The sequence below is a fragment of the Oryx dammah genome, unplaced genomic scaffold (genome assembly GCF_014754425.2).
Source record: "Oryx dammah isolate SB20612 unplaced genomic scaffold, SCBI_Odam_1.1 HiC_scaffold_23, whole genome shotgun sequence".
Classification (NCBI taxonomy): Eukaryota; Metazoa; Chordata; class Mammalia; order Artiodactyla; family Bovidae; genus Oryx; species Oryx dammah.
In genome coordinates this window covers 129,138,439-129,157,475 of record NW_024070207.1, presented here as the reverse complement: position 1 = coordinate 129,157,475, position 19,037 = coordinate 129,138,439, and the positions used below count along the sequence as shown (strand labels likewise).

The 19,037-nt window shown below is 42.1% G+C and overlaps 1 protein-coding gene across 2 annotated transcripts; it reads left to right on the top strand.

Moving 5' to 3' along the window:
- The first annotated feature begins 4,439 nt into the window (after nt 1–4,439).
- LOC120882400 (allergen Bos d 2-like) lies at nt 4,440–17,444 on the top strand. 2 transcript variants are annotated; one of them, XM_040266386.1, is made up of 7 exons: nt 4,440–4,595; nt 5,069–5,208; nt 12,448–12,518; nt 14,261–14,371; nt 15,317–15,418; nt 15,614–15,660; nt 17,240–17,444. In XM_040266386.1, exons 1-6 carry the CDS (start codon nt 4,506–4,508, stop codon nt 15,634–15,636), a joined length of 537 nt encoding a protein of 178 aa, XP_040122320.1. In that variant the 5' UTR covers nt 4,440–4,505; the 3' UTR covers nt 15,637–15,660; nt 17,240–17,444. The 2 variants fall into 2 exon arrangements, with proteins under 2 accessions (XP_040122320.1, XP_040122319.1); XM_040266385.1 differs by having other exon boundaries at nt 4,440–4,607.
- The last annotated feature ends 1,593 nt before the right edge of the window (nt 17,445–19,037 follow it).

The window sequence follows — 19,037 nt, the reverse complement described above, 5'->3', positions numbered from 1 at the left end:
GGTTGTGAGTCTTCATAACATTTAAAGATGCTCTTCCAGCCTCTTATGTCTCCAATGCTGGTGGATGCTAGGATTTCCAAAGAGTGGCATTCCCACTGTCATGGGCAGAACACACTAGTCAGCTCCCCATGGTGGTCAAGCTGTTTGCAGTCTACAAGAACTAGCCCCCTCAAGATGTAGAACTGTGTCCAAGTGTTGGGGCCACAGCTCCGATATTTGATCTTAGAGCTGAGAAAATAATACTAGAAGTAATGTAACAGAATAAATGTTTCAGATCCTATGTAAACATGGCCTCCAAACAGGCTACAGCTGGCTGGCCGTTGTCAAAGAAACCAGTAATGAATCTTTCCATGGCTTCAGTTCAGTTCAGTGCAGTCATTCAGTTGTGTCCAACTCTTTGGGACCCCATGAACTGCAGCATGCTAGGCCTCCCTGTCCATCACCAACTCCTGGAGCCTACCCAAACTCATGTCCATTGAGTTGCTGATGCCATCCAAGCATCTCATCCTCTGTCATCCCTTTCTCCTCCTACCCTCAGTCTTTCCCAACATCAGGGTATTTTCAAATGAATGAGCTCTTTGCATCAGGTATCCAAAGGATTGGAGTTTCAACTTCAGCATGAGTCTTTCCAATGAACACCCAGGACTGATTTCCTTTAGGATGGACTGGTTGCATCTTATTGCAGTCCAAGAGACTCTCAAGAGTCTTCTCCAACACTTCAATTCAAAAGCATCAATTCTTTAGCGCTCAGCTTTCTTTATAGTCCAACTCTCACATCCATAGATGCCTACTAGAAAAACCATAGCCTTGACTAGATGGAGCTTTGTTGGCCAAGTAACGTCTGCTTTTTAATATGCTGTCTAGGTTGGTCATAGCTTTTCTCCCAAGGAGTAAGTGTGTTTTAATTTCATGGCTTCAGTCACAATCTGTGGTGATTTTAGAACCCCCCAAAATAAAGTCTGCCACTGTTTCCACTGTTTTCTCATCTATTTGCCATGAAATGATGGGAGTGGATGCCATGATCTTACTTTTCTGAATGTTGAGCTTTAAGCCAACTTTTTCATTCTCCTCTTTAACTTTTGTCAAGAGGCTCTTTAGTTCTCCACTTTCTGCCATAAGGATGGTGTCATCTGCCTATCTGAGGTTAATGATATTTCTCCCAGCAATCTTGATTCCAGCCTGTGCTTCCTCCAGCCCAGCGTTTCTCATGATGTACTCTGCACATAAGCTGGAGAGCTGAAATCAGACATGCCTCAGAGGCAGAAAAGCAAAAAATAAAACAGAAGCAAAATTGCCACAAATTAAAAAAAAAATCTAAAAATGGAACCCATGCAAAATATTTTTTTTAAGTGAACAAACTTGCAGAATTTTGATAGATACAACCAACCAAGGAAGGTGAACTTTCTTTCTTTCTTTTTTTTTTTTACATTTTTTACATTTTTATTTATTTATTTTTAATTTTACTTTACAATTCTGTATTGGTTTTGCCATACATTGACATGAATCCACCACGGGTGTACATGCGTTCCCAAACATGAACCTTCCTCCCACCCCCCTCCCCACAACATCTCTCTGGGTCGAATTGCCAGTCTATGCCGATGCAGGATACGGCACGCTTGGGGCTGGTACATGGGGATGACCAAGGTGAACTTTCAAAACACATTTGTACTTTGTGTGCTTGAGTCGTGTTGTATTCTTCTCACAGATACACACTAAACTCCCTCTTCCAATTATAGTCAGAGCATCACTCAAAACCTTCTCTATGGAAATATTCCTTCTTTCCAAAACAGGATCCCAGCACACTCTAACTTCCCACCATTTTTATTTTTCACCCTACAACTTTGGCAACTGTTTCTTAGCTTTTGTTCATCTGTATCTGACTCCTTTCATGGAAAGGTGGCTCACTGGACAATGTACTGAGTCTATCTGCTTCCTGCTGAATTCTGAGGCTTGGGCTCTTGTTGGCTCTAAATCAGTATTTACTGAATTCAGGACAAAGCAGGGCATGAGGAATCTTATAGAACACACGTTCTTAATTATGCACACGTAGGTAAACATTTGCAGCACGTGGTACTGAACTGATTCTCTAGTCTGTTCCTAAGAGATAAAGGAGAAGTCAAGACATTGTGCAGAGAACGAAATGCTTCTTTCACTCTGTGCACCCACCTTGAGAAGGGCGGGTCTCAGATTTACTCTGGATATTGGCTCTTGTTTCCAACCTAACATTAGTTAAGACTCACCCTTTATTACATAGGTTGGAGGGGTGGAAAATTTGAATCTCTATAAGTGGATATTAATAACACAGTTGGATCAAAGAGTGAGTCAAGAGGCTGAGTGACTGAAATTTCCACAGAGGAATTAATTGTCCATAATTCAGTAAAACTAACACGCCTGATGCAAAGAAAACAGACACTGACTCATAAATACCAATACTGGAACATAGAAACAAAGGTGCCCAGTGGTGAGAGACAATGGGACCTTTCTCTATGGGACCGGTCCTCTCTGACATGTGTAGGAAATTTCCTCCTGCCCACGTCAGCCTGGAAGCCTAAAAGTTTCCAAAGGATTAGGAAGGTCATGGACGTTTCACTTTTCTTTTTTTTTTTTCCCCCACATCTCTCTGTTCCTGTCTATCTCGAGAGCTTCAAGAGGTTCTCAAAGGCAAGAGGAGTTCAAAGGAAGCTCCGAGTGGTGAGAATTTCTAGCAGGAAATCATGAGATAAAGTATAGATGTTACCTCCTCTGTTCATATTGAGTGCTGATCTGTCTTTTACTGGACTCTGAGCACCTCAAAGTGTTACTCTGACATTTAATAGAAAATATGATAACTCTGTCCTTAGACTAATGGGGGACCCTTGGGAGCTATGCTGAAATGTCCAACCTGGTAACCATCAAGCAAACTCTACTCTGTGTTACCTGCTTCTAGGTGAGGTAGAACAAGACCGATGTCTTCCTTCTGTCCTTATACAATCCTGTATGTCTCACTGGGCTTTCCAGGTGGCTCAGATGGGAAAGAGTTTGCAATGCAAAAGACCCAGGTTAGATCCCTGGGTTGGGAAGATCCCTTGGAGAAGGGGATGACTACCCACTCCAAGTATTCTTGCCTGGAGAATCCCAAGGAGAAGAGCCTGGTGGAATATAGTCCATGGGGTCACAAAGAGTTAGACACAACTGAGGGACAAACAGTGTCATTTGTCTAACTGAACCTTGATGAATGTCTTTCCCTGGTGTCACAGGTCTCAGAGACAATCAGTCATTGTTGGGGTGCTGGGTGTCTTCTAGAAACTCCTATGCCAGTGTCCCCAGCCTTCTAGATCCTTCTTCCTTGTCCACTGGACAGAGCCGACCAGGACCCCTACTTTTGAATCCACACTCCCATGCGTGTGACTGAATGAACCTTGGACGTGGCTCTCGATTCAGAGTCCCTCACAGGTCCTTTGGTCTTTTTTTTTTTCCACTAAGAAATGGCCTTGTTATTCACATAGCTGCCCAAATATTCTCATCAAGAAAAAGAACAAAAACAAAAAACAGGAATCTCCCTGAATCAGGACTGCCCTGGTGGTCCAGGGTTGAAGACGACACACTTCCAATACAGGGGCTGCTGATTCCATCCGTGGTTCGGGAATGAAGACCCCTGCTTGAGAAAAATGACAAAGAACAGATTCTTTGACTGTTTGAATGACCTTGAAAATAACTAGGCATTTAGAATTAACAAAATTTTTTTTCTTTAAAAATCCTAGATATCACAAGAACTACTGTCTTGCTTTCTCATTTGCCTGAGAAATCACTGAGTCAATGAGTGAATGATACATTACAGATTGGATGGGTAAAGGGGTGTCTTCACAGGGAGAGATGAAAATGTATTGCTGACATAGCCTCTCAGAGCATGGTAAGGCGCACTGCTCAGATCATGCCCCTGTTTACAAGGAGGACAGAGTCTGCTCTGGAGCAGGAGAAGGTGATTAACTTCGTGCCGATGTCCTCCTAACTGCAGAGAAGCAGCAGGCTTTCTAAGGTTCTCTCAGGAAATCACTTAACTACATGAAACCACACACTCAATCTCACTTTAAGAAAATAAATTTTGTACCACTTGCTCAGTGTTAAGGAAACAATGGGAAGCAACACAGGAGTGGGGGATGTGTGTCCTGGACAGTTTATCCTGTTTTGGATCTCAATACACAAAGGAAAATAAATCCTCCGGACCTGACATATTGGAAGTGTATTATGATTTCTCAGTCACCCTAAAGGACAAATGTCCAGATCCACTCAACCTTCTCCTAAAGCAATCTGCATGATTAAAATCATGAAATGTCATTGAAGGTCATCCCTACCAAGTAGGATATTGAAGATGACTTCTGTGTAACCCTGGGCTTAGGAGGAACAACCATTGGTTCATGACGTCAAGCCAACATAACGATCCTGTAAAAAGTGGCACCAATTCCCACCCTCTCCAACCACTGGGACACCCTCAGCCTCGACAGAAGAAGGACCACAAGAGGCACAAGATGAAGGTTGTGTTCCTGACTCTTCTCCTTGGTCTGGTTTGTTCTGCTCAAGAAGAGGATGCTGCGGATGCTGAGAAAATTGTCTCAGAAGTAGCAGGGAAGGTCTGATCTGGGAGGACATCTCGTGTGTGTGTGAGTGTCTGTGTGTGTGTGTGTACTTTCTCTGGGTTTGTTACATTGATCTATAAGCACGTTGTGTCCCTCCCACGCAACACTGCTCCATTCACGGGCTCTATGCCTGTTCTGTTTGCTGTATCCTCTCTACTGTGTATTAATTGACTCGTGCATTTTTACTGCTCTTGTAACAGAGAAACGGGATCAGAAAACTACTGTTGGATTTGAGATCTTGCATTTGACCTCAGAACTTAACCTATCTCTGAAATGTCTCAATTCCTTCTTTCACTCTGACTTCCGTTTTTACCTTATTTTATAAATTCTGTTTCATTCAGTCAAGTTAGATAATGTGTGCTGATTTGCACAAGGGGTGGGAAACCCTAGAGGGAGGACTCTGGATGAAATAAAGAGACAAGGAGGAAAATCTCTAAGGTGAGTTTTCTTGTTAGCTTTCAGGACAGTGGAGCACCACACACATTGCATCCAGTAGCCTAGTGAAAGCCAGTCAGAAAGTTTTCCTCATGCCTCACAGGATTTATATTGTGTTTTGCAAGAATTGCTTCATAATAATGTTCTACGTTTATGACTGGTAAGTAAAAATAACCTGGAAAGAACACACACATAAACCCGAGCCTGAGGGAGGGTGTGGCTTCCCCATCTGCAGGGAGCTGTCTGGGTGATGTTGAGAGCCGGACGCCCTGAGCTGTGGGGCTGAGCAGGGTCTCTGAGCTCGGGGGCAGTTCCCCTGAGCCTCCAGGTGATGTCCTGGAGCTCACAGTCCCCACAGGGGCTTGACTCTTCCTGCAGAATTTGTAAGAGATGGTTCCCACTAAGCGCAGATGCCGAGGGCAGGGTTGGGGTGGGGGAAGGTGGGTGGGGTAAGGTGGGTGGGTAGGTGGGAGGGAGGTGGGGGGCAGATCACACAGAGAGCTCTGCCCAGGGCTTCCTTACAGGAGGTTTCATCACCATTGAGTGTCCCAAAGCCTCACTGTCCCAAGGACCACTCAGGGAGGGTTATACTGCAAACACTTCACTAAGAACGTGGATGTATATTGAGGAATAAACATATTAATAAACAAGGAATTATTATATAGCACAGGAAATGCAGCTCAATATTCTGTCATAATGTAAATGGGAACAGAATTTAAAAAAACAACAGATTCATGTATATGCATGATAAATGCTGTCCTGAAACCTGACACTATCAAAAAATCCTTGATCAATTATGCTGCAGTATAATTAAAAAATTAGCCTTCCCAGGTCCCAGGTCATGCTAGAGGTAAAGAATCCGCCTGTCAATACAAAAGATATATGAGGTGCAGGATCGATCCCTAGGTCAGGAAGATCCCTCGAAGGAAGTGATGGCAACCTACTTCAATATTCTTGCCTAGGAAAGCCCATGGATAGAGGTGCCTGGCAGGCTACAGTCCATAGGGTTGCAAAGGGTCGAGCATGACTGAAGACAGGTAGCCTGCATGCATAAAAAATAAATAGAAAAATAAAAGAACTGAGAGGGTTATGCCAGGAAAGACTGGTGTATAAATGTATCTATAATTCATTATTTGTCACACATGGTATACAGTTGGGGCTTCCTAGATGGCTCATTGGTTAAAAAAAAAAAAAAATTCTGCCTGCCAATGCTGGAGATGTGGGTTCGATCCCTGTGTCAGGAAGATCCCCTGAGGAAGGAAATGGCAACCCATTTCAGTATTCTTTTTTTTTAAAATTATTTTTTAACGGAAGGATAATTTCTTTACAAAAAATTGTTGTTTTCGGTCAAACCTCAACATGAATCAGCCATAGGTTTACATATATCCCCTCCCTTTTGAAACTCCCTCCCATCTCCCTCCCCATCCCCTCTAGGTTGATACAGAGCCCTGTTTGAGTTTCCTGAGACATACAGCGAATTCTCATTGGCTCTCTATTTTACATATGGTGATGGAAGTTTCCATGTTACTCCCTCCATATATCTCACCAGCTCCTCTCCTCTCCCCATGTCCATAAGTCTGTCCTCTTCGTCTGTCTCTCCATTACCACCTGTAAATAAATTCTTCAGTACCATTTTTCTAGATTCTATATATATGTGTTAGAATATATTTACTTTTCTCTTTCTGACTCACTTCACTTTGTATAATAGGCTCTAGGTTCATCCACGTCATTAGAACGAACTCAAAAATGTTCATTTTTGTGGCTGAGTAATGACTTCACTTTCCCTTTTCACTTTGATGCATTGGGGAAGGAAATGGCAACCCACTCCAGTGTTCTTGCCTGGAGAATCCCGGGGATGGGGGAGCCTGGTGGGCTGCCGGCTATGGGGTTGCACAGACTCGGACACGACTGAAGCGACTTAGCAGCAGCAGCAGCAACATTCCATTGTGTATGTGTACCACAACTTCTTCATCCGTTCATCTGGCGATGGACATCTGGGTTGCTTCCATGTTCTAGCTACTGTAAATAGTGCTGCAGTGAACAATGGGATCAGTTCAGTTCAGGTCAGTCGCTCAGTCGAGTCCGACTCTTTGCGACCCCATGAATCGCAGCACGCCAGGCCTCCCTGTCCATCACCAACTCCCAGAGTTCACTCAGACTCACGTCCATCGAGTCAGTGATGCCATCCAGCCATCTCATCCTCTGTCGTCCCCTTCTCCTCCTGCCCCCAATCCCTCCCAGCATCAGAGTCTTTTCCAATGAGTCAACTCTTCGCATGAGGTGGCCAAAGTACTGGAGTTTCAGCTTTAGCATCATTCCTTCCAAAGAAATCCCAGGGCTGATCTCCTTCAAATTGAACAATGGGATACATGTGTCTTTTTCAATTTTGGTTTCCTCAGGGTCTATGCCTGGGAGTGGGATTTCTGGGTCATATGCAGGTTTTATTCCTATTTTTATTAAGGAATCTCCATACTGTCTTTCATAGTGGCTGTATCAGTTTACATTCCCACCAACAGTGCTAGAACATGCCCTTTTCTGCACACCCTCTCGTGCATTTATTGTTTGTAGACATTTTGATGATGGCCATTCTGACCATTATGTGACCTCATGTGAGGTGATATTTCATTGTAGCTTTGAGTTGAATTTCTCTAATCATGAATGATATTGAGCATCTTTTCATGTGTTTGTCAGCCATCTGTATGTTTTCTTTGGAGAAATGTCTTTTTTAGGTCTTTTTCCATTTGATTGGGTCATTTGTTTTTCTGGTGTTGAGTTGTATGCTTTTTTTGGAAGTTAATCCTTTGTCAGTTGTTTCATTTGCTATTATTTTCTCCCATTCTGAGGGTTGTCTTTTCACCTTGCTTATAGTTTCCTTTGCTGTGCAAAAGCTTTTAAGTTTAAACAGGTCCCACTTGTTTACTTTCACTTTTATTTCCGTTATCTAGGAGGTGGGTCATAGAGGATTCTGCTTTGATTTATGCCATCAAGTGTTCTGCCTATGTTTTCCTCTGACTTTTATTGTTTCTGGTCTTACATTTGTTTAGGTCTTTAATCCATTTTGAATTGACCTTTGTGTCGGGTGTTAGGAAGTGTTCCAATTTCATTCTTTTCCATGTAGCTGTCCAGTTTTCCCAGCACCACTTACGGAAGAGTCTGTCTTTGTCCCATTGTATATTACTGCCTTGTTTGCCAATAATAAGGTACCCCTGGGTGCATGGGTTTATTCCTGGCCTTTCTATCTTGTTCCATTGGTCTGTATTACTGTTTCTGTGTCAGTATCATACTGTCTTGATGACTGTATCTTTGTAGTGTAATCTGAAATCAGGAAGGTTGATTCCTCCAGCTCCACTCTTCTTTCTCAAGACTGCTTTGTGTATTTGGGGTCTTTTGTGTTTCCACCTGAATTGTGAAACTTTTTGCTCTAGTTCTGTGACAAATGCCATTGGTAATTTGAGAAGGATCACGTTGAATCTGTAGATTGTGTTTGGTAGTCTAGTCAATTTCACAATATCGAGTCTTCCCACCCAGGAACATGGAATATCTCTCCATCTGTTATGTCATCTTTGATTTCTTTCATCAGTTCAGTTCAGTTCAGTTCAGTGCTCATTTGTATCCAACTCTTTGTGACTCCATGAACTGCGTCATGCCAGGCCTCCCTGTCCACCACCAGCTCCTGGAGTTTACCCAAACTCACGTACATTGAATCAGTGATGCCATCCGACCATCTCATCCTCCGTCGTCCCCTTCTCTTCCTGCCCTCAATTTTTCCCACCATCAGGGTCTTTCCCAATGAGTCAGCTTTTGCATCAGGTGGTCAAAGTATTGGAGTTTCAGCTTCAACATCAGTCCTTCCAATGAACACCCAGGACTGGTCTCCTTTAGGATAGACTGGTTGGATTTCCTTGCAGTCCAAGGGACTCTCAAGAGTCTTCTCCAATACCACAGTTCAAAAGCATCAATTCTTCAGCACTCAGCTTTCTTTAAAGTCTAACTCTCACATCCATGCATGACCACTGGAAAAACCATAGCGTTGACTAGACAGACCTTTGTTGGCAAAGTAATGTCTCTGCTTTTCAATATGCTGTCTAGGTTGGTCATAACTTTCCTTTCAAGGAGTAAGTGTTTTTTTAATTTCATGGCTGAAGTCACCATCCTAAGTGATTTGGAGCCCCCAAAAATAAAGTCAGCCACTGTTTCCACTTTTTCCCCATCTATTTGCCATGAAGTGATGGGACCAGATGGCATGACCTTAGTTTTCTGAATGTTGAGCTTTAAGCCAACTATTTCACTCTCCTCTTTCACTTTCATCAAGAGGCTCTTTAGCTCCTCTTCACTTTCTGCCATTAGGGTGGTGAAATATGCATATCTGAGGTTATTGATACTTCTCCCAGCAATCTTGATTCCAGCTTGTGCTTCTTCCAGCCCAGCGTTTCTCATGATGTACTCTGCATATAAGTTAAATAAGCAGAGTGACAATATACAGCCTTGACATATTTCTTTTCCTATTTGGAACCAGTCTGTTGTTCCATGTCCAGCCCTAACTGTTGCTTCCTAACCTGCATACAGGTTTCTCAAGAGGCAGGTCAGGTGGTCTGGTATTCCCATCTCTTTCAGAATTTTCCACAGTTTATTGTGATCCACATAGTCAAAGGCTTTGGCATAGTCAATAAAGCAGAAATAGATGTTTTTCTGGAACTCTCTTGCTTTTTCCATGATCCAGCAGATGTTGGCAATTTGACCTGTGGTTCCTCTGCCTTTTCTAAAACCAGCTTGAACATCTGGAGGTTCATGGTTCATGTATTGCAGAAGCCTGGCTTGGAGAACTTTGAGCACTACTTTACTAGCCTGTGAGATGAGTACAATTGTGCGGTAGTTTGAGCATTCTTTGGCATTGTCTTTCTTTGGTATTGGAATGAAAACTGACCTTTTCCAGTTGTGTGGCCACTGCTTAGTTTTCAAAATGCTGGCATATTGAGTGTAGCACTTTCACAGCATCATCTTTCAGGATTTGAAACAGCTCAACTGGAATTCCATCACCCCCACTAGCTTTGTTTGTAGTGAATCTTCCTAAAGCCCACTTGACTTCACATTCCAGGATGTCTGGCTCTAGGTGAGAGATCACACTATTGTGATTATCTTGGTCATGAAGATCTTTTTTGTACAGTTCTTCTGTGTACTCTTGCCACCTCTTCTTAATATCTTTTACTTCTGTTAAGTCCCTACAATCTATGTGTTATTGAGCCCATCTTTGCATGAAATGTTCCCTTGGTATCTCTAATTTTCTTGAAGAGATCTCTAGTCTTTCCCATTCTATTGTTTCCCTCTATTTCTTTGCATTGATTGCTGAGGAAGGCTTTTTTATCTCTCCTTGCTATTCTTTGGAACTCTGCATTCAGATGGGTATATCTTTCCTTTTCTCCTTTGCTTTTCACTTCCTTTCTTTTCACATCTATTTATGAGGCCTCCTTGGACAGCCATTTTGCTTTTTTGCATTTGTTTTTCTAGGATAGGTCTTGATTCCTGTCTCCAGTACAATGTCATGAACCTCTGTCCATAGTTCATCAGGCACTCTGTCTATCAGATCTAGTCCCTTAAATCTATTTCTCACTTCCACTGTATAGTCATAAGGGATTTGATTTAGGTCATACTTGAGTGGTCTAGTGGTTTCCTCTACTTTCTTCAATTTCAGTCTGAATTTGGCAATATTCAGCATATCCCAAATCAAGATATAAAAATGATCCATCATTGCCAAAGTGTCCTTCTTTCCTTTATCATTAAATGTCTTCCCCTCCAGGCACAGGTAACAGTGGATCTGATGTTTATCACCTAGACCCTCAGAAAACCTCATTTTCCCCTGCTTCTATGACTCAGCTCATTTGGGAAATTTATCCACAGGACGGCCGACACAAGGAGTCATTTATTTCAAAGCCATGTGAAAGGACTTGGCAGGCTTATATAAGACTTTGTACATTTTCTATTTATTGGACAACGGTTTTCTTCCCACTGTGGCTGTTTTGAGTAACTCTGATGCAGTTCCCTAATGACTAGTAACAAGTCATTCAGCGCTATTCATTACGGCCAATCTCTTGCAATGTGTCTCCTCAGTTCAGTTCAGTTCAGTTCACTTCATTCACTCAGTCGTGTCTGACTCTTTGTGCCCCCATGGACTGCAGCAGGCCAGGCTTTCCTGTCCATCACCATCTCCTGGAGCTTGCTCAAACTCACATCCATTGAGTCAGTGATGCCATCCCACCATCTCATCCTCTGTGGCCCCCTTCTCTTCCTGCCCTAAGTCTTTCCCAGCATCAGGCTCTTTTCTAAGCTCTCAGTCTCTTCAGTAACTTATCCAGTTCTTTCCTTTTGAATATATGTTTGGTGTTCAATCTTCATATGTGCCAAATATATGTATTTTTCTCACGTATGTGTAGGAAGAGATATATAAGACCACAGAGTTCTTTGTTATACAGGTGATACACACATAATTATCAGATATTTGACTATCATTTACTGTGTGAAATGTCATATGTACTTTGTATGTCTGTGTGTGTATAATGTGTCTGTACACACAGGTGTGTATAATAAGTCTGTACACACAGACGTCCTTTCATGTTAATTCTTCTTAAGCTGTTTTATTTATTTATTTTAAATTATTTTAGTTGTGCTGCGTCTTTGTTGCTGCACCCGGGCTTTCTTTAGTTGCATTGAGCGGGGGCTACTCTCCTGTTGTGATATGCAAATTGCTCACTGCATTGGCATTGCTTGTGGTGGAACACAGGTATAGGCAAGCTGGCTTCAGCAATTGTGGTGCCAAAGGTGTAGTCTGTCCTGCAGCTTATGGGATTCTCTCTGACCAGGGTCAAGCTTGTGTCCCCCGTGTTGGCCGGTGGATTCATATCTACTGGACCACCATTGTGGTTCTCTTCTGCTGTTTTATACAAGAAGAGTCTGTTTCTGATAAAATTTAGAAATGTTTCCTCTAATTTCTTGTACTTTTGTGCTATTATATCATCAAAGAATACATGGAAAGGGTTGAGAGTTAACTAAGGTCTGTCTAGGTATCTGTGCATCTCAGGTTCAAGGAAAGGATTACAAGCAAGGTGTTAACTTTTTTTTCTTCTTCCTTCCTAAAATTCTGGATCTCTTCATGTTTATTTGTTTGTAAACATGACTTAGTTTGTATTTGCAGTTAATCTTTGGAACTATGCTCAGATTTAATGTGTTCACATGACAGCCTTGTCATTTGATACTTGATGTTACACATATTTCTTCTCTGGTGAATGTCATACTGTTCAGAGACACAAACACGGTACATGACATGGGGCGTCAGAAGGGTGAAACGAATGACTTGTCACATTTTTATCAGTTTCATCCACCAACCTAAATATCTTTTGTTTTTAAGCAACTGTCACGTGTGGAGACCATTATTCATTTGTGGAAAACTGATAAAACCCTATATTTACACATATGAATGTAAGTATGAGCATTTCAGTGGTAAGCAAATGTTTGGCTGGAAATCTTGGTTTAGCTTCCCTCAGGAACTCCATATTTCTAGGTGTACTAACAATTACAAGTTGCGCCAGGTGCTGGTCCTAAATCTTCTGACCATCTCATTTGTCATGAACACAGGGTCCAATCACAGAGCTTGGACGGCCCCTTACAATGATGAGGGACCTGTTGCTGTTGTCCTTTAGTCCCTGAGTCATGCCCGACTCTTTGTGACCCCCTGGACTGTAGCCCAGCAAGCTTCTCAGTCCATGGGATTCTACAGGCAAGAATAATGGAGTGGGTTGCCATTTCCTCTTCCAGGGGATCTTTCCCACCCAGGGATCGAAACTGCCTCTCTTGTCTCCCACCACGTTCTTTACCACTAGCGCCACTTGGGAAGCCCATGAGCAATCTGAGGACATGCATAATCCAACTTAAATTGTCCTGACGTGACCCAAGTCTCATAGACTCACTGCGGCCTTGGGCAAGCTGCATACACCTTGTCTGGGGCTATGAGACTATAAAGCGGCTTCAGCTACTAATTTTCTCTCTCTCAAGTAGACTAGTGAGTGTGTTTATACCCTGACCAGTGCTGTTTCCATATTTCGGGAACACAGGTGGGCGGTTTTTCCTCCCATCTTGTCTAGTGATTGCAGGAAGGTGTGATGGAGGCCAGGAGAGAGAGAATGGATGTAGAGGGTATAGAGGTGATACGCAGTAGGTCAGAGTTGCTTCTTGTTCAGATACATGGCATTAAGTAGACGGGCAGTGCAGAGAGGAGGGGCGGCCTTTCAGGTGGGGATGGAGCTCACCGCTAGCAGGTCACTGGCTGCATTTCCCAGCAGGTAAAATGTCTTCACACCAACAGAGAAGGCTGCGGGCTCTGTCATACCCCAGAATGAGGGGCAGGGAAAACACAGCAATTAAAACAAAGTGTTCAGAAGCTTGCCTGGTCCAGTGTAGGCATGCAGGAACACAAGGTTATGAATGGTAAATTGATTTTGGTCAGGAGAAATCAATCTCATGCCTGAGAAATAGAAATACAAAGACCTTTTGAACTGGGTTTCGATAATATGCTCATGCTGTTTAAAAAGCTGTTGGGGACTTCCCTGGTGATGCAGTGGTGATGAATCCACCTGCCAGTGTAGGCGAGACAGGTTGGATCCTTGGTCTGGGTCGATCCCATATGACTTGGGGCAATTAATCCCGTGCACCACAACTACTGATCCTGTGGTCTAAATCCCGGGAGTTGGGAATACCGAGCCCCAATCCACAACTATTGAAGCCTACAATGCCTAGAGCCCGTGGTCCACAACAAGGGAAGCCACCGCAAGGAGAAGCCTGGGCACTGCAGCTAGAGAGTAGGCGCTGTGCGCTGCTCGTGGAGAAAGCCCACACAGCAGCAAAGGCCCAGGAGAGCCAAAAAGAAACAGACTAATTGAAGATATTTTTAAAAAACCTGCTAGGTCCATTACACCACATGTTCTAGAAAGCATCCTAGAAGATAGCAAGAAGTAACTTGTTAACTGTGGGATTAGGTGGGGATGAGGAAATATATCGCCTGCTCTCCTTGTTGTCATAAGAATGGTAGTGTTCAGAGCACCCACGAACTGACACACACATCAACACAGCACGGACTGTTGTTAATGCCTGAAACATGTGACAATACATCTAAATGAGAATAAATTAAGGCGGTTGTGTGTATGTAACTTTTCTCTCTCTCACAGATAATGGTACAAATACAATTGAATTTATTCACATTTCCAAAAATGCTCTGATAGCAGTTAATGTCAACGAGGATGAAACAGGCAATAAGACAGAACAAGTTCTACTATTCGGTATGTATGACATCCTATAGTTCTCATAGTCATTATCACAGAACAGGTCCACTGTCAGGACTTTCATTCAGAATCTCAGGAGGTTCTGACAGTATTCAGTATTCAGTGTATAAGACCTGCATCTTTCACAGTTAAGGATCCGGGAAGGTAATCTACCAAGAAACAGGTCATAGGGTTTGTATGTCACATATTCAAACATTTCTAAATAATTCCTACCTGTTGAAACAACAACAAAAAAAAATTGATTGCTATTAGAAGTTGTTTTTAACATGTCAATTAATTGCAAGCTGTGACTGTAATGAGTCTGACCTCACTGGCTTTATTTTATATAAGTTTCCCTATGCACTCTAAGCCTTGGAATAAAACCTTTTAAAATTAATCTTTATCCTGTTAAATTATCCACATACATTGTCTTGTCCATACTGACATCATCTCAAATAACTACAAAGAAGCACTAAGTGCTGTGTGAACCAATAGGCTATCAGGTATCTATACCAGAAAAGGTACTGGGTAGAATGGTGCAGTATTAAAGAATAAATCATCTCCCATTATCTTCTGTGATGTAGTAAATATGTCTGTCAGGGGAGAACCCTGTTTCCTATTTATTTGGATTCAGAACAAGACCCGAGTGGCAGGTACAGACACTAGTAAGTTGGTCTAGGAGTAAGTTGGTTCCTCACCATTACAGAAGGACCCCCAAATTCACGGAGCTCTATGAGTCTTTGAGGTTCTGTTTCTGATGCTGGGGTGGGGGACTAGTTACAGAGCTGGACAGGGGATAATTTTTCAGACAAACACCAGACATCTGTGTCATGGGAAATGGTAACTGAGACTTCTTAAACTATTCCAAGTGAAATCTGATAGGCATGTTGTTTTTATTCAGTATGAAGACAATTTTAGGACTTCTAACATGTAAATTTCTGCCTCTTGCATGGTGATATTCAGGCAAAGAAAATGACGTTGATGAGGAGTACTTAGAGATATTCAAGAAGGAGACTCTAACTCGGAAGTTTTCAGAAGAAAACATTAAGGATTTAACCGAACCTGGTAATGGAAGTATATTTTTTTCTGAACATACCTTTCGCCTCATATGTAACTATGCTGTCAGGAAACAAATCAAATTATTGACAATATGTTCTTCCATAAGTAATCATTTATATAATCTCTAAAAAAAAATCCAAAAACACTTGCAAAACTTAGGGAATGGTATTAATTGGTGGATTTTTCATTTTGTTCCCCCAGATAAATGTCTTGCTGTGGCATGAAAATAACTTCGAAACGCCCTAATTGTAAGTAAGCATAATCTGTTATAAGCGCTGTTTCATCAACTAAATCACCAAGTAAACTTTGTGATTTCATACCTTCCAAATTTTGCAGGTAACACTTTTTTGGTGCCAATAGCTTTCTTTCTATCACTAGTGACGTTTCTCTTACATTAGATAATTTCTCTTCTCCTGAGCCATATTAAATAGCAAAAGAGTTGGTTGATTTTTGCTAAGTAGCTGTGGTGGGAAAGCCTTCACATGCAGGAATCTTGCAGACTAGACTCATCAGAGAGAAGCAGGAATGGCCACAAGCTGGTGAAAACTAACTAGTATTACTGTCAGGACTAACCTCATGGTTGTTCACACACATCCCTCCTTCAGGAGAACTGAAAATAAAGAGCGCACGTTTTCTGCAACACCTGTGTGTAATCTCACATGATTCTGACAGAACCAGTAAAGTCCTTCCACCTGGACTATCTGAAACATGCATTTGAATTATATTCCCATTTAGAAGGTGATTTTCCTAAAATGAGATCTTTAAACTTTCTCAACTAAGACAGCCTCAGAAAAACAATACTGATAAGGCTAAAGTGTGGCTTATAAGTTTCTGTGGAGAAAGAAAAAGAACAAAGAAAAATCCTCACTTCCATGTGAATATAATAAGAAAGGTGTGGTACATATATATTCCATGCACTACTACTCAGCCACAAAAAGGATGAAATCATGCCATTTGCAGCAACATACATCATCCTAAGAGACTGTCATACTAAGTGAAATCAGTCAGACGGAAAGACAAACACCATATGATGTCACTTATATGGGGAACCTAAAATGTGACCCGAAGGACCATATTTACAACACAGAAAGAGATGCACAGACCTAGAGAAAACACTCGTGGTTACCAAGGGGGAAGGGTAGGGCAACAGAAGGATTGCGAGTTTGGGGTTATCCGATGCAAACTATTCTATGCAGGATGGAAAGACCAAAAAGGCCTGCACTATAGCACAGGGAAGTATGTGCAATACTCTGAAAAAACCTAATTGGGAAAATCATCTGAAAAAGAATAGCTATATGTATGCAGAAACTTCACATTGATGAACACCTAAAACAAATACAACATTAATAACCAATTAGACTCCAGTGTGGGCTTCCCTGAGAGCTCAGTTGGTAAGAATTGACCTGCAGTGCAGGAGACCCTGGTTCAGTTCCAGGGACAGGAAGATCTGCTGGAGAAGGGATAGGCTATTCACTCTAGTGTTCTTAGGCTTTTCTTGTGGCTCAGCAGATAAAGAAGAGTTAAAAAATAATAATTCTTGAAGACCCAAAAGACAAAACGTGGGTGATTAGAGGCATGTATTCTGAAATCAGTACTCCTAGAATCCATCCCAAATGGGAAAGGTTGCCCCATATGTACTTCCTGGCGAAATTCTATATGGACCCCCACCTACATTGTTGAGATGTGGAGTAAGAGGTCCACCAGGATTCTGAGGTTGGATTACCTACCAGCTCCTGTACCCTGGACGTCGACTGTGTGAGGCTCATTCCTGTCAGCCATCACACAGCCAACTCTACTAAAGCTCTGGTTCTGTTTTGTCCCCTACAGAGAGAGTCACTGAGACCAGACACGTCCTCTTCCCCATGGAATCAAGATCAACAACATGAAGATGACTTTCCTGTTTCCTGATTATCATGATCCTTCTCTCTTCACACTCACACTCCTTTCCCATCTCATCTCTCCTGGTCAATAATCACGTCCTGTGTGGCGGTATATGATTTCTGAGCGTTTCAATAAATTGGTTTAATATAAACTGGATACACTTGAGTCTTTACTGAATATCTCTGTTTTAAAACACACAAATATGCACAGTAAATTTAACTCTCTGGAAATATATGCATTTCCTAAGATAGGTGTTTATCAGAGACAGTTCCAAGAAGGATGAACTGGACATGCGCTAGAGGTGTCCAGGGCAGAAGGAGAAAAAGGACTAAGCAATCATGGGTCACGGGACAGGGTTCTGATTCTCATACTGTAATGGGAGGGGGCAGTCTGGTCAAGAAACACGTCCCTAGAGAGCATCTCATTCATAACAGGGTGGGAACCTGAATTCCAGTCTCTGAGCTTCATAGAGAGGAAGCGTAAGAATCCATGGGCCACAACTGAGAAACGTGTGTATTCTGAGAGCACCAGCACTTCTGCAGTTGAGCTGAAGGATGGATACTTCTTGACCTTTGGGTCACTGGGCATCAAAGGTGGAGCAGCCCCTGGGCCTTGGTCAGTTCACAGGACCACGACTCAGGGCAGTGTTCACAGGTAAAAGATGGCTGACAGCGCAGTCAAGAGGTTGTGAGTCTTCATAACATTTAAAGATGGTCTTCCAGCCTCTTATGTGTCCAACGCCTGTGGATGCTAGGATTTCCAAGGACCGGCATTCCCAGTGTCATGGACAGAAGATACCGGTCAGCTCCCCATGGTGGTTGAGCTGTTTGCAGTCTACAAGAACTAGCCCCCTCAAGATGTAGAACTGATTCCAAGGGTTGGGGCCACAGCTCCGATATTTGATCTAAGAGCTGGGAAAATAATACTAGAAGTAACATAACAGAATAAATGTTTTAGATGTTACATAGATATTGGCCTCCAAATGGGCTACAACTGGCCAATGTCAAAGCACCACTATGTTTTCTTGGCTTACTGTTTAGTAATGGAGGTCAAGGACAATGTTTAATTGTATAGCAGATTGTATGCAGTTGGAATTGTGACTCTGGTCTTCACAGAATGTCTGGAAATCCTGGACTGGATGAGTGGATACACAGAGAGGTAACTGAACACACATAGAGGGGGTGAATCTTTTAAGAAAATTTAAAATGAAAGACCTGGCATGAACAACTCAACAGTTCTGAAACATTATATACACACATTTGTATATTTTTGGTATATATATATATACATATACTTATACATACATAAATATATACCTATACATATTTGTGTGACTGTGTGTATATGTAAAAACTATATTAATAGAAATGGGTTATTACCACCAACTCAAAAGATAAAGAGTATAGGGAAGCTATGAACAGAATTGTGTTTATGAAATTAGTACTCCTGATGAAATGTACAGATTATTTGCACAACGTACTAAAAAAATTAATATATTTTAAATCCCCAAATTTCTAATGTCCTTTACTGCAGGGGTTAATAGTCAGCCACCCGTTGCTCTGGCTAAGTCATGAAAAAATCACCATGGAAAAAGAATAAAAGCAAAATACAGCAATACGGCATAACCCAAATAAAAGTACATCAGGTTGATTCGTTGGGGTCGGCATATCCTGCTAAGCTAAGGGAAAACGTATAGTGTCGACCTTGGAATGCTGGGGCCAGCGCAAGTTCAGAACACTGCTTG